General features: G+C 47.3%; 1 protein-coding gene across 1 annotated transcript; it reads left to right on the top strand.

Annotated features, from left to right (window-relative positions):
• The first annotated feature begins 44 nt into the window (after window positions 1–44).
• On the top strand, window positions 45–6,516 carry FOXF2 (forkhead box F2). The gene is made up of 2 exons (XM_006267277.4): window positions 45–1,173; window positions 5,459–6,516. The coding sequence occupies exons 1-2, from the start codon at window positions 171–173 to the stop codon at window positions 5,623–5,625; spliced, it is 1,170 nt and encodes a 389-aa protein (XP_006267339.2). The 5' UTR covers window positions 45–170; the 3' UTR covers window positions 5,626–6,516.
• The last annotated feature ends 9,352 nt before the right edge of the window (window positions 6,517–15,868 follow it).

The raw sequence follows: 15,868 nt of genomic DNA, 5'->3' as shown, positions 1-15,868 counted from the left end.
GGCTGCTGCGGGGGGCTGCCCGCACATCTCCGCAGCGGCAGCACGGAGGAGGAGGTGCCCCCCGCCCCCCAGCAGCCGGGCACCCACCTCCCTCGTTGCGCAGCCCGCCGCCCGGGCCGGCCCAGCCCGCCCTTCCCCCGCAGCCCACCCCGTCCAGTCCCTCCCTCCAGATGACCAGCGAGAGCGGGCAGCCGCCGCCGGAGCCCCCGCTGCCTCTCCGCCCCTGCAGCCCGGCTCGCGGAGCTCTCCAGGCCGTCTTGATGAGCCAGCCGCCCGCCGCCTCCGCCCTGGAGTCGTCGTCGTCGTCTTCCTCCGCGTCCTCGTCGTCGTCGTCGTCCTCGTCCTCGTCCAAGGGCAAGAAGGCCAGCTCGGGGCTGCGGCGGCCGGAGAAGCCCCCCTACTCCTACATCGCACTCATCGTCATGGCCATCCAGAGCTCGCCCTCCAAGCGCCTGACGCTGAGCGAGATCTACCAGTTCCTGCAGGCGCGCTTCCCCTTCTTCCGCGGCTCCTACCAGGGCTGGAAGAACTCGGTGCGCCACAACCTCTCGCTCAACGAGTGCTTCATCAAGCTGCCCAAGGGGCTGGGCCGCCCGGGCAAGGGCCACTACTGGACCATCGACCCGGCCAGCGAGTTCATGTTCGAGGAGGGCTCGTTCCGCCGCCGCCCGCGGGGTTTCCGCCGCAAGTGCCAGGCGCTGAAGCCCATGTACCGCATGATGAACGGGCTGGGCTTCAGCGCCTCGCTGCTGCCGCAGGGCTTCGACTTCCAGGCGCCCTCGGCCCCGCTGGCCTGCCACGCCAATGGCTACAACCTCGACATGATGCCCAACTCCATGGCGGGCGCCTACGAGGGCCACCACGTGCCGCACATGTCCCCCAACCCGGGCTCGACCTACATGGCTAGCTGCCCCGTGCCTGCCAACGGGGAGTACGGCCCGGACAGCAGCAGCAGCCCCGTGCCCTCCTCACCCGCCATGGCTAGTGCCATCGAGTGCCATTCCCCCTACGCCAGCCCGTCGGCTCACTGGACAGCCTCAGGGGCATCGCCCTACATAAAGCAGCAGGCCCTGCCGCCCAGCAACGCCGCCCCCTCGGGCATCCACTCCAGCATGTCCTCCTACTCCCTGGAGCAGAGCTACCTGCACCAGAACGCCCGGGAAGACCTCTCAGGTAGGCACCTGCCCCCACCCCGCCTGCAGCTAGACCCGCTTCTCGGGGCAGGGACAAGGGGCTTCCTTCGCGCTTGGACCCGCCTGGCTTCGGCCCCCGGGGCAGGGAAGCTGTCAAATACAGGGCCGGCTGTTGTGGCGCTCCGCGGGAGGAGAGCAGACACAACCCGCTTTGCATGGGGTGCGGGGGTGGGGCGGGGGGGGAGCCCTATTCTTGGTGGAAACATTCTCCCCTACTACTGTGTGGGGGAGATAAGGGGAGAGAGAGAGGAAAAAACCACTACTCTGCTATCTAGTGTTGGGGGCTGTATTTGTAGAGCGCCCAGGTGATCGCTCTCAGTATTTTCACGATCATTTTATATATGTATTTACGTGTGTGTGTTTGTATCACCTTCGGATACAGGCACTCCGTTTCATATGCGTGCAGTTAGTTTCACATAGGCTTTGTCAATTTCACCTGGGCTTTGTCAATTTCAAAGTTTCTTACCTGTTTTAATATCCCCCCCCAAGCATGTGTGCGTGTGTATACGTATGTGCATGTATATATAAATGATTTTACTATTCTTTTCTTTATAGTTTTCCTAGTAGCTCTTGCTAAGAATATTAGATAGCTAGCTAACTAGCTAGATAGATAGATACACGAACGTACATATATTCTTAGCCAAAGATGATAGACAGACAGAATATATATATATATGTGTGTACGTTCGTGTGTGTATCTATCTATCTATCTATCTATCTATCTATCTATCTATCTATGGCTAAGAATATATATACATTCGTGTGTGCTGTGTATATTCTTAGCTCTGGCTAAGAATATATATGTTCTTAGCCAGAACTACTAGGAAAACCATAAAGAATCGTAAAATCCTTAAGCTCATTAAGCATTAAAATGAAAATTTAAAAAAAAAGAAAAAAACCAGGGAGATTTATAGCAGGCGCAACTGGGGGGAAAGGCTTTAAATATCTCCGAAGTTTTACAAGCTACCAAAAAAATCGCTGATCTTTCAAAATGCGGGAGAGATTAAAGCAGATCCAATATATTTCTATAACCGGAGGGGAAATGCGCCCCCCGCTCTTCCTCCTCTTCCCCTCCTGCCACTCTGGTGATCGTAGAAAATATATATGTAGGGAGAGAGAAAAAAATCTGCAAAAGGGGGGCACTGGCAGAGAAAACAAGGCATAGAAATGGGTAAAAGATGTTGGGTTCTTACGGGGAAATTTTCCAAATAGCCCTTTTAAATGCGGGTCTTGGAGGTTAACTAAACAAAGACAGTCTGGGCTGGACCACACCGAAGAGGATTTTAGCCTGACTTAACCCATATGAGAGCAGGGTCTTGTTCAATTTTATGGGAATTTCAACAAGTAACAAATACAGGCGACCCCTCTTCAGTGGGGGCTCTTTCTCCCTCCTCCCTCCTTCTTGTCAATCACCCTTCTGTCCACCTCGGAGCGCTGCGCTGTATCTCTGGATAGATTTGCCAAGCGCTTTAGCCTTTGCTTTGGAAAGCAATGCGGGAGCTGAGTCTCCCGAAAACAATGAGAGCGATTCTGGATGTCCTGTAGGAAGGGAGCCCCCCGCCGCCCCCCACACACACACCCGCTTCCCCTCACCTTCGAGTTCGTGCCTTGGCTGCAATTTAGCTCCGTGAAACTGCCCTAGATTTTTTAGCTCCATGAAACTATGTAAAAAACACTCAGCTTTGGTACCTCGACAATGACACGGGACGCGGGTGGCTAAAGGGGCAACAACGGCTGCTGGGATTTAAGTCTTTTCAGCAGCTCCGGAGAAATGGACCTTAGTCCGGAGAGGAGAAGGGTGACCGAGACCAACTCTCCCCAAAAATGTCCAGTCTGCACAGACGCGATCTGCGCTGCAGCCGATTTGTAAATAGAAAAGGCCACATCGGGGCTTTGTTGCGTTATCAGTCCCGTGGTCCAGATTCAGTCCATTTCTCACCATAGTTTCGTGATGAGAACCGGGCAGACATCACCCCTGGTCCGGCTGACGTGCAGACACACGGGTGAAGAATGGCCTCTTCTCTCCCACTCTGAGACCAACCCATCCCTCCTCCCGTGGCAGCCACCAGCAACAAATTTAACCTTGACAAATAACAAGCAAACATAGCAAATTACCTCATCGCAGGAGCGGGTTGACCTGAAGCCTGTGATCAAACCCCGAACAGGACGCCAAGTGCACCCCCTCCTTCCATAGACCTGAGATTTAAAAAAACACAAAAAACAAAAAACAAAGCAAAACAAAACAAAACCAAAAACCAAAAACCAGTAGAGCTGGGGGAATGAAGAGAAGAAGGTCAGAGACAGCTCAAGATCGACATCACTATTGTGGGGGGGGGGGTTACACACACGTGTGTGTACACATATATATAAGGCTTCTCTATATATATTGGATTTGATGCCCTCTCTGATTCTGACATATATTTGTGTGTATGCGTGTGCGTGTATTAAAAGAAAAGGCTTTGTGTCACAGCGAAAAATGCTCAAATCTTTCCAAGACGGGGATAAGTGAAGGGCAGCCTCATTTCTTTGAGACATAAAGAGAACTACAGGTCCGATAGACAGACAAACAGACGAACATTTCTAGACAAACGAGCAGTTCTAGTGGGACCGTTTGTGTCACAAGGGACACATTCATGTGCCCCCTCCCCCCCCCCCCGCGGGACTCCAGTGGGAGCATCCTCGCCAGGCAGGTCTCCCCCAATAATTCCAGCGGCGGGCTAGTGTTTAAAAATCCGATGCCAGGATTAATGGTCCATGACTGTAATGAAAGCAGCTCGAAAGCTAATTGCCTGGTTGCTTAACAATGCCTTGCACGTGCGGAGCAACACAACCCCGCTGGCGTTATGGAGAACTGTCTGCGGGGCAATTATGTGTGTGTTTGGGGGGGCGGGAGGTAAAAATGATTTGGGATCAGTCTTTTCAACCAAGTAAGTGGAGCTATGACAGGTCAGCATCAGAAAGGGCATCAAGCGTGCTGCAGGTCACTACCCGATAGCTCCATTTTTTACAGCAGGGTAGGCTGCAAGGGGGTTTGGTTTGGTTGGGGTTTTTTTTTTTACCCGGGGAGAAACCGATCTCCAATCACCGGCTCATCCACCTTCGCCTTACAGTGCAGGCTGGGAGCCTCGGGCTAACACCGGCCCGGAGAAGAACTGGCCGAGATTGAAACCAGAGGCGAGGTCTCCTTGCAGGCTCGGGGAAAGTGGGTTGGGCGGGGGGGGTTCGGACGCTGTGATAAACCCTGGATCTGGATTGCAAGAAAGCGCCCGGTTTATGGCTTTTCTGCGGCGGGGTGAGCACGGGGGCAGGCGGGACCTACACCCGCCTGCTGCCGCAGAGCTCGGTGGAGCTTTCTCCGCCTTACCCTGAGACATCTCCGGGGCTGCCAGGGGGCTTCTTACTCCACCGTGGGAGAAGAGCGCCTCCAATATAGCTCCTTCCGCCCGCGTCCCAAAGTCCATGCAAAAAAAAAAAAAAAAAGCAGTTCATGCCCTCCCCGCCTCTTCCCCATTTCATCCCAATCGGAGCCGATGTCCCGGGGCCACGTCCCACCCTGCAGCCTTGCCCCAAGCCAGTCCCCCCGGCTTCAGTGAGAGCAATGCCCGGAATCAGGACCCTCTGATCAGGCCCGCTGCTGCAGAGCGGAGCTGCCCAAAGGCCACCGGAGACCGACCCAGCGGGGGGAGCCGCGGGATGTGGCAAGGGAGGCCAAGACGTGATCTTGGGCGAGTGGGTTAATGAGGACTTTGCTTTCTCCCTGTGATACACACGCACTCACGGAGCGGCCTCTGTCCTGAGCGGAGGTAGGTGACACGGGAGCCTGGCCCCCGCCTCCTGGACACAGACCGAAGCGCGCCCAGCAGCGGGGCTCCTTCTCCCTGGCATCTGTCTGGCAGGCAAAGCCGGGAGCGAGTCCCCGATTGACCTGGGAGGGGGTGAAGCAGGCTCAGAAAAATATACCAGCGGTCTTGGTGCTGCAGCGCATCCACGCCCCGATACAGCCGTGCACACATCCATGGCCAGGCAGGCGCAGGTCTCCGAGCTGCGGAGATGGCTACCCGCGGAGGGGTAAACCCGCGTCCTGGTGCCCACGCACGCGGACAGCTGTTCACTGCGGGGAGGGGCCTGCTCCCGAGACACGAGATCTTGAAAGACTCGTGTCCAGATCAGCCCTCCAGGAGCGGAGCCTCCTGATGCGCGGCAACTGGCCCAACCGGGCTGTCAGCCTGACTTCACCCGTATTATGTTCTTCTCCTCTCTTGCAGTGGGATTGCCTCGCTACCAGCATCACTCTTCCCCAGTGTGTGACCGGAAAGATTTCGTTCTCAATTTCAATGGCATTTCTTCTTTCCATCCATCCGCTAGTGGATCCTATTATCACCACCATCACCACCAAAGCGTCTGTCAAGACATCAAGCCCTGCGTGATGTGAAGGGAGCGGCAGTGAGCCCAGGCAGGCGGACAGACAGACGATCGGGGGGCTGTGTAACAGGTTGGAGGTATAGCGGGGCTCACGCAGGTCCAATGTAATGTGCACTCTGGTAGCATTCAATACAACACGAGTCACTTAGCACGAGTCATTCCCCGAGGCAGAAGTGTCGGCAGTGTCCGCCCGGCCACTCCTTGAAGGACAGACCCACATGATATAACAGCTCACAGCTTCCCCCCTCCGCCCCCGCCCCACCGAAAGATTTTCTTTTGTGTTTGTGTTTGGGACGGGCGGGAGACGGGTCTCTGGATGGGAAGTCCGAGCAGGTTAATCATCCAATGCATTTCTGCGATCTCCATTCCCCGGGCGAAAAAAGCTTTGGAAAAAGGGGACATAAGGCCATTTCTCCTACTAAAAAAATGTTTCAGGAGAGTGGGCAGAAAAAAAAAAAGCCTTCCTCAATCCCAACACCTGCGGGAAACCTCCTTTCTGTTGCTGTAGTGTTAAAATTAACTTCTTTTTTCCGAAGCGGGGGAAAAGCAAAATACTCTTGCGGACTCCAGCACCGATTGATAGTATTACAGCAATGGTGTTTAGAAACTTCGTGTATAGACTTTAAGAAAGTCCGTTGTCCCCCGCCCCTCCTCCCATATTGCGGCAACACGACGTTGTGTTTCGATGTTTTTTACAACGTTTTCTACCACAGTATTTTTTTAAATAATATTTTAAACAAAACTTGTGTATACTCACACACTATTGCTTTAAAAGGAGAATATATTTGCACTTATGTATAACTTTTACAGTTTTGCCAAACTATTTTGATGTACAAAATTTTTTGGTTTTGTTGTTGTTGTTGTTTTCCAATAAAATGTATATAAACCAACATGCACCAGACAGGCTGTACCTGTCACTGTCATGGTCCGTGGACTTGTCCTTTTAAACCTACTACTATCTCTTCCAAGCAGCTGATCCATATTGGGATGGGTCTGACCACTGCAAGCCTCTCCCCCACCATCCACACAGGCACCCACGCAAACACACAGGCACCCTTGAGTTTTCTGTGTTTGGCAATAACAGCACATCCAAGCAACTGATTGCAGTGCCCTGGGCTTTGTGTTGTACCAAGAGCCGGGCCCTGGCTGCTAGGGCTGCCTTTTCCACCCTGCTCCTTCTGATCCCCTATTTCCCTGCAGCTGAGGAAGGACATGGACCCCACCCTGCTGCCCTTCGAGGAGCTGGCAGGCAGGGTCACCCATCTTCACCGCTTACTTGGGCTGGGTGGGGGTGGGGAAGAGAGCAGACAGGCCTTGTAAGAGCATCCTGTTTGGCTATCGTGGCTTTTTCCTTCACTTGCCCCAGCTCAAGTGAGTGGAAAGCCCTGGGCCATGTACGTCTATTATCCTTGTTATAGACAAGATGATCCCAGGGCTGCAGATGGTCCTGCAGCTCAGCTCATCAACCCAGCTTGTTGCCTAGCTGCTGCCCTGTACACATCTCCCTGCCAGCTGGAGGCAGGGAACTGCGGGGATCATCTATAGGGGCCCTCCTCCATGCCTCCTGGTGCCCCTCTCCCACTAGGCTGCTTAGGGGACCTTGCAAAGGGCCCGTGGGAATCCTCAGCACTGCTGGGGGGAGCCTGGCAGCCTTCATCCTCAGCTCTCCCCCAACCAGTGCTGGGGAGGAGGAAGGGGGGTCATGAATAGTGTTGGGCAGGGTTTCCCCCTCACCCCAGTCTGAGACTTGGTGACCCGGTCCCTGCTAAAGGAGAGCCCTGTTCCCCCAGTCAGTGAGCCCTGACCCAGCATGTTGCAACCCCAATCACTCTTGCCCCTTTACCCAGGGAACAGGAGACTTTGCCCTTCCTTTCTCTCTCTTTTTTTTTTAAGACCCAGGTAGACAAAGCCTTGGCTGGTGTGAGATATTGGGGATGGTCCTGCTTGGAGCAGGGGGTTGGACTAGATGCCTTCGGGAGATCCCTTCCAACCCTAATTTTCTATGATTCTCTGCCTCCTTTGTGCAATCTCCCTTTCCATAGCCATTCTCCAACATGCCCCCTTCTTCCCCCCACTCCCCCCCTGAGCTTCTCAGGGGCCTGCAATAAATTATAAAGTCAGCTTCAGAGTTTGCTCCGACCACAGTGCTGTGTTTACATTCTTTCCAAGGCAAGCCTGCATGGTCGTAATTTATATCCTAAACACTTGAACGTAACTTGTTTATACAGAGAATGACAGGACCTCAAAGACAAAAAAACTGCATTGGCCTAACAGGCCAGCTAGAGTAGGGCTGGAGTGCCCCCCTGTGGCCCGGCACAGCCACTGAGAGAGGCTACAAGCTTGGTCTGTTCCACACTTTTGCAGTATTTCAGTTTTGCAGATTGCATTTCTTTTCCTCCTTTCTGCTTCTGGATGCGATTACAGCCCTGGAAACGGTGACTCAGGCACATATTACAGAGCTCTAACAAAAGCCAGGGATCCAACGTTAGGAGTTATGGCGGTGTTGAGCTTCCCTAGTTTCTGCCTGGTAACTTTTAATATTTCTTTTTTACAAAACTGAAGACACCCACAAAGAGACCCCCTCTGAAGCAGCTCTGTTTTCAATGCTGGCAAATGCTAGCTGGTGATAATGAAATGGATTCCTAATCCTTACCCAAGAAAGTCCCCAAATTTAAAAGTGATCACAAAACAAGGGTAAAAGGAAATATTCTTTGTATTCTATCTTCTCATTCTCTACACTCAGGAAGTCAGGGCTTGCTTATCCTACATGAATCCCCTAGCTACAGAGATATGGAAGTCAACAGCTGAGCACTGAGGGGGGAAAGGGATATCAAACATTGAAAATGGTTTGCATTGTGTAAGATTTTGTTCATACTTATTTAGCTTAAATGGCCACTTGATGTTTAGGGAGAAGAAGCTACTGTTAAAGGTCTAGCACCTTGAAACTTTTAATTAAAGGTGGGTAATGTTCATAACATTGACCTTTGAGACCCTCCAGGAAAACTCAGAGAAGACTATGTTTGGCCTCCAGCTATTTCTAAAGTTAAAAAAACCAAACCCTTCACATCATTATAATTGTATCTGTTTAGTTGGAAAACTCTTTTTCAGGGCTTCTGAATACATCATAAAGAAAAAGGAAAAAACCCCAGCATAACTCCACTTAAAAAAAAATTGCAGGCCACCTTGAAGGGGAAATTAAAAGGACAAAGATATCAGTTGGTCTGTACCTTAGGGGACCTCAGTTTAAGCATCATAATGATTAAACATCATTACTTTCAATGGCAAAAATGTATTTTCTGGGGGAGGGGGAGTTGCATTTCATTTGCATTTTTTGTGTTCACTGAGATGCTTCTCTCTGCCTTATTCTATTTGCACACCTTACTATGATGCCTGAACACTAGCTCCTTTCTTTTAACCAAAAGTTCAGTCTAAATCACAACCTCCAGACTTTTGCCTCTGCTCCACTGCCTGGGTGTGATAACATGATCATTATAAGCTCTCAATCTAGGAGCCATGGCCAGGCTCCTGGGGATGCAGCCATCCTTCCTTCCTAAATGGCTGCATTGTCTCCAAACTATTTTTCTTTGCACTGAATGGAAAAGCTGAGACCCACTGATGTACACGACTGCAGATACATTCATTTATATTACATTGTCCAGCATAGCTCACACTTGATGCAACTTTGGAGTAATTGAATTAAAATGTGGACTAAGTACAAACCGTTCTGTAATTGTAGCATATTAAAATAAGTTTTTGTAGCACAGAAATTAAATCCTTAACACGAACACTGGAATGATCCAAAGAGTTTGTGTTGCACCCTAATCCCATATAGATTCCCTCACCATTCTCTGATTTCATCACAGCTTTATGCATCAGTCTGGGGATTTGGCTTGTTAGGGTGTTTACATTTACAAACCCAACCACTCCAAAGCCAGGAGAGCTCTAACAAAGCAGTTTAATATTTGCAAAAATAGTGAAATTCTGAGTTATCTTGCATGGGGTGCTGGATCTGTAATGGCAATCTGATCAAAAAGTTCCTGGAAACATCCAGTGTATTTATTTGAACAAAATCCAATCACACATTAGTTCAATAAAACTGCCCTCAGATTGAAATCTCACTGTTTTAGCCCAATTCACAAAGCAATTTAATTTTCTTATTAATTGCCAGTGCAGCATTTTAGTTTTAGTTTCAGAATTTTAGCTGGCTTTAAGGGTGAAGGGAAGTGGACAGTTTTTATTTAGTTGCCATAAATTTGTTTTCATTGAATTCTGATGAATATGTTGGTGACATATACATCAAGTAACCTTTAAATCAGTGTTTTTCAGAGAAAGCTAACAGTGTCAGTTAGGCCCCGACACTGCTAGTCATCAAAATCCTGCTTTAAATTGCATTTTAATCATGTTGAGAGCATGAGAAGTCTCACTAAAGTGAAGGGAGTAAAGCATGTGCTTAAAAGGGAAGCTTTTTGCTGGATAGGGAAGGTTGGCCAAATTGGGACTTGAACATGCCACCAAAAGTTGTTTAAATCTGCTGCTGTTGAACATTAAGTAGAGAAGGGGTGGCCAGCCTACTCCATGAGTGCCACAAGTAGCCTCTGTGTGTGATATGCAGCAGATCAGGAAGTGAACAGGCAACACAGCAGCAAATAGGGAAGGAAGCAGAAGGCAGAGCAGGAAAATTGGGCAGGGGACACATAGGGAGGGAGTAGAAAGCTGAGCAATCAATTAGACAGAGGAAGGAGATGAATGTGGCACTCAGGGTAGGTGCAGGGCTAAATTCTGGCATGTCTGCCAAAAAAGTTGGCCCCCATGGGCATAGGGGCTCAAACAGAATATACCTGATGCATATACACAAAGAAAATTAATTCAAAACATACTCTAACTTTGAATAGAAATGTATTTTACTAAACCTGCTGGCATTAATCTGCATGAAATAGTGCCTTAGCTAATAAGAACACCCGGACTTTATTTATACATTTAGCCATTTGATAGATACAAATGAGGAAAGAGGTAAATAGAAGCCAACATATTTTTGACTAAAAGCCCAGAGGTTCTTCCAGAGTGCTATGATCTTTGTGTCTAGATTATAAAGAATTCAGAGCAGCCTTGTGTGACTTGCCAACTACTGAATAGAGCTCCAAAACATTTGTAATATTAAACAACTTCAACCCTCCTTTTTAATGCTTGTTTTTCATCCAACAATGATTTATGGAAATGGGTTTGTTTCTCCCTCGGTCATTTATAAGAAGAAATACCGGTATGCTGGCGATGCTCGAAAATTTGTTAAGAACTGATGTCACTCTCAAACCACAGCTGGAATTAGAGGTATTTTAATTGCGGCTTTAGATTTAACATTTTTTTAATTGCATTACTACTCTTTTAAATGTAATATTGGAAAGAATGGCACTTCCTGTGACTTGCATTAGTCAGTATTTTAATGTCTTCACATTCAGTTTATAACCGTACAGAATGTGGTTGGGCTTACAGATAACTTCATTTTCTGTCAGCTTTAGGAAGATAAAAATTATGTTAAATCCTTAGGGACAGCTTCTCATCTGGTGAAATTTGGTGTTGCTCCATTGACTGCTGTAGAGCTGCACTGATTGGGCTGAGAGTCCAGATTCAGAAATGCAATTCCAAATACAATTTTAGCAATACCAGCGCAATAAAGCTATCAGGAAGATTTAGAAAAAGTGAGAAATCTCAACTCCAAACTTCACAGCAGTTTGTCTGATTAGCCTCACTTTTTCAACAGACATTTTCTGCTGGATAGGGATAAGACATGATCTCTCTTATAGAGAAAGCAGCTGTTCATAGAAAGACTTGTCTATACAAGAGTTGCCACAGTCAAGCTAAAGCTTTTTTAAAAAATGGATTTAGCTTAATTCATGAGTAACTCTGAGTTACTCTTATCCTGAGGCTTGTTTTGGATTAGCTTACACCTGTTCCTAATCAATTTAAGCACAACCAAAATAATTTTAGTTTAAAGCAAAATGAAAGTATCAACACAGACTTCTGCACTGGCTTAACTAAAATCAGTTTAACAGTGACACCTTGAAACTTGCTCTACCCACAATGTGTTACTAATGTAACTCAGCTCTTGATTTTTATCCTGATGTAGTTAAACTGATGCACCTTTTATGTATTGATCAGATCAGTTTAAAACTCTCTTATATTGGTTGAGCTGCAACTGCTAATCTGCAATGCAAACTTCACCACTATAACGAGTTTTAAAGTGATACAAGAGTACTTGCTCAACACTGTCAATTCAGATTAAACCAATGCAACTTAAGTCGTACCAGTGGAACATTCTCATGTGAAAAATCCAATATTAGAAGATGCTTCTGAAGTGGATTCAAACAGGAAACACTTTAAATATGGAAATTTGGACTGCAGATGGCAGCCGGGAACAGCACTGATGTCCGTCCGCAAACACCTTATTGCCAACCCCTCAGCAAAAAAAACCCTCCTAGATTTGATCTACCCTGAAAAAACAAATGATATCAGAATACAGTAGGGCAGGTGCATCCATCTCTTTTATCTCTGAGCTCTCAGAAACAGCCTGAGGTATGACAGCAGTCATGAATCATAGACTATGGACCATGTTATACATTGCTTCAGCTGTGCACCAGCAGTACCTCTGCCATGCACCAGGCTGCTACAGAAACTGTCTATTGGCCCACATTGGCATCACCATGTAAATGGCTGATCACTTGCCATGCCAAACAGTCAGGCGTGACTCCATAATTAACCCATTTTCATTTTGCTATATAATTGGGAGGTTTCCCTGACTGTGGGTTGGGGGGGGGGGGGGGGGTTTGGCTACTGGTGGCCTGCAAAGTATCTGCTGCTGACTCATGGAGAGCTATCTGGTTATACAGTGCTGGCTTTAGCTCTACTGCTTTCCAGATGAGAGAATGGGAACAGATGAGAGTGGGAGATCCAGTGAACAGCAGGGTAGGTAGTGTGGTTGACTCCTCTCATGGAGGAATGCCAAACACTAGACACACTGAAAAGCAGGTAAAATCCACAAATGTTTCTAGTAATTGCTACATCTGCACAGGGATATCATGTGACTGTTGGCAAGACAGAGAAGTTAAGAAGGAAGGAGGAGGTATATCCATCAGATAGCATAATCTACACTGTGGAAGTGTTGAAGGATGCCTGAGTATCCTACAATAAATAAAAAGATCTGTGGCAGAAGAGCTGTAGGTGCTCTGAAGCTGCAGGGGAAAGCATCTTAATCAAACAGAATTGCTGGGAAAAATGTGCACATATGACTCAGGCAATGCATTGTTGTCTTAAGAAGATAGGCCTGCTACCACCAAGCAGGGGTAAGCCCATAGATAAGATAGACAGGTGTGTGGACTTTTGCTTTACTATCTTTATTCTCTACATGCATTGTTCCTACTGTTAAAATGACTCAATATTCTGTTTTAACTGATACAAAGCATACTGTATCATAGGGCTCAGGCTAAGAACTTCATCAAACAACCCTTTGAAAAGGGAAGGGAGGACTTACTCATTTTCAGGGTGTTCCATTCTAACCATTTTGTTTGTCCTCACTGGGCATATCTACATGTTCATTAATGCACAGTAGTTACTGTGCATTTAATTTAGTACTTGCTTAATGAAGTTCTAACTAACTGTGCAGTAACTAGATTTATTGTGCAGTAGCACCAGCAAATATATTTTTAGTGACACTACTGCACAGTAGCCTAATAACACTGCTCAGTAGTGTATTAGCACTGTCTGTGCTGTGACATGCTACTGCACAGTGTTTTAGGCTATTGCACATTAAGCATCTTGTGTAGATGTGCCCACTATCCCATAGTAAGTAGGAGCTAAACCACAACAATGCATTGCCCATTTCATTCCAGTATAAACTACCTGGCTTAAATTCACTTACTACAGGACAGAAGCAGGCACACAGAGCTATTCCAAAAGATCAGCTGACATGCATTCACAAGTAGTAAGCCCCTCCTGCCCCCTTTAAAACAGTATAATTGTTCAATCTGTCTGGAGTTTGAGGATGGGTACAGACATTCAAAAAGCCCAAGGTGGAATTGATCTAAGTTATGCAATTTTTTGTAAGCATCATAGTTTATCTCAATAGCAAACAGAACAAGCATTTGCCTTTTGGTGGGAGGCAAATCTCAGACTGGGTTCCGCCATTTTTAAACCAGTTTATGTATGGCGAACTTTTGTTCTGTTATAGGCTGGTTTCTGATCACTTAAATCAGCAAGTGTACCTGCCCTAAGAGTGGAAGAATTCTGCCTGAGGGAACATAAGAAAAAAGACACAAGGCCCATGATTTGGGCAGGGGACACGCAGACCAGGAAGGAGACAGAGGGACAGTTGCTCTGTAAGAGGGACATATTATTGGTATTATGTGAGGGATTTCACAGTGGTGAAATTCCAATTTGTGAACCTACAGTACAAGTAAGCCTTGTAGAAGGAAAACCACAGCCAAATGTCCCATGTTGTTTGCAGGGAAAAAATAAAAGAAAAATGATCATAAACAACTTTGACAAAGATCAGCTAGTGAATCTGAGCACAGAAAGCAAGTTAATCACTTGATATTTTATCTAAATTTTCTCTTTAGTCAATTTGTCTCTTTTTTGGTGAGGAACAGCTACTGACACCACAACCAAGCTCTACAGCCTAATTCCTATGCTGCTTGCTACTGATGAGGTGTTTGCTTGCAGCTGGATTTTGTACTGCTGCAAAAGGAGAATCAAGATCATCCATAGTTTTCCTTTGACTCTTCTTGGTCCATTTCCTTTTTTACTCTTTCTTTCCTCCCACCCCTAAAAGAAAAGATCAGGAACTCCCCAGCTGTGCTTTTGAGGGAAGAGGTCAAAAGGAAAGCCATCTGGACAAGACAGGGCAGATTCACAGTGACTCAGCACATTACAGCTGTCAGAGGAACTGGAAAGAGGAAAAGGAGGTGGAGAGGGTACTTGGCTTTTAAGTGTCGTGTAAAGGTCTGGCAGGGGGATGCTAGCAGCAGTATGATCCTGCTTTTTATCATTCTGTCCTTCCATGTCAGAGAGTGGCTAGAACATGCACAGTGAAGTGCGCACACAGGTCACCTTCTTCTGGGGACCTTAAGGGAGCACATAGTATCCTCAAACATGCTGAGCACACCTTCATTATTAAGCAAATGATTTGGCTTCATCCTTAAGGTAGTCAACAAAGTCACAAGGCTGATCTTCTGCGCAATGCAATGCCTCCTTCAATGTACATAACTACCAGGTTCCTGGCTGCATGGAGGCAGTCTCTCCAGAGAAGGCCACTGGACATTACATGTAGGTGTGAGATGTCAGAAAGAATTTGGATCTGCCCACAGTTGGTTCTTCCTACCCTCCTAGACTGAAGTCACCCTTGCAATGAAGTCACCTAGGAATTATATAGATTGTTTGCTGCTGCAAATGACTGCTTTCCTTATCTATATCCTGGAAGATGCAGTTGTGCTGGTAACTGGTCACTGATGACTAAACAGGGCCAATTATAGACAAGGTTTGTGTTTCATTGAAAAGGATATTGCTCTCAGTGCCCATCATAAGGAAGAAGGACATTAGGCACAGATTAGAAGGCTTACCATTTTTCTGTACTCTCTAGAAAGTGGATGTGGCTGGCTAAACTCAGGTCAAGGCCAAATCCCTTTATCACTATTTCGCCCTTTGAAAGCATAGTAAAGACAAAAGGATTGTGGGGGCAGGGCATAGTGAACATGAGATTAATGATATCATCATGGGTGCATAGCTCCTTGGGGAGACCCAGGATTTGCAGAACAGATTGATGATTACTTCTTTTTTTATTTGAGGTATTGTACATATGCCTGGCCTTGCCTGGAACTTCTATACATTGCTGTGTAACAGTGTGTATGCTAAATGATCTATGAAATTAGTTGCTAGCTCCTGCATCCATCTGCATGGTCATACAGGAGCCAGTCACAATGGCAGTCACTGTGGCACCAGTGCCCTGTGCTTGCTTTAAAAGTTCAGGTAGTAGTGTTGGCACAGCAGAAGCATGGTGAAACCTACTGCCAGGATAAAAACTAGCCCTTTACTCCTACTCTTTATTTCCTCTTTCTTAGTCAATATTTTATCCAAAGTACTGGTACTTTGCTCGTCAACCTATATCAGGAACCATACCAAAGACCCTGAGCAATGGATTGACCTGATAAAGTTGGAATAGTGTAGTCAGGTGCTGAAATTCAGATAATGATATGCTATTCAGGATAGGC

This window comes from Alligator mississippiensis, chromosome 3 (assembly GCF_030867095.1).
Source record: "Alligator mississippiensis isolate rAllMis1 chromosome 3, rAllMis1, whole genome shotgun sequence".
Taxonomy (NCBI): domain Eukaryota; kingdom Metazoa; phylum Chordata; order Crocodylia; family Alligatoridae; genus Alligator; species Alligator mississippiensis.
The sequence above is the reverse complement of the archived record's forward strand: the minus strand, read 5'-3'. Positions and strand labels throughout refer to the sequence as shown.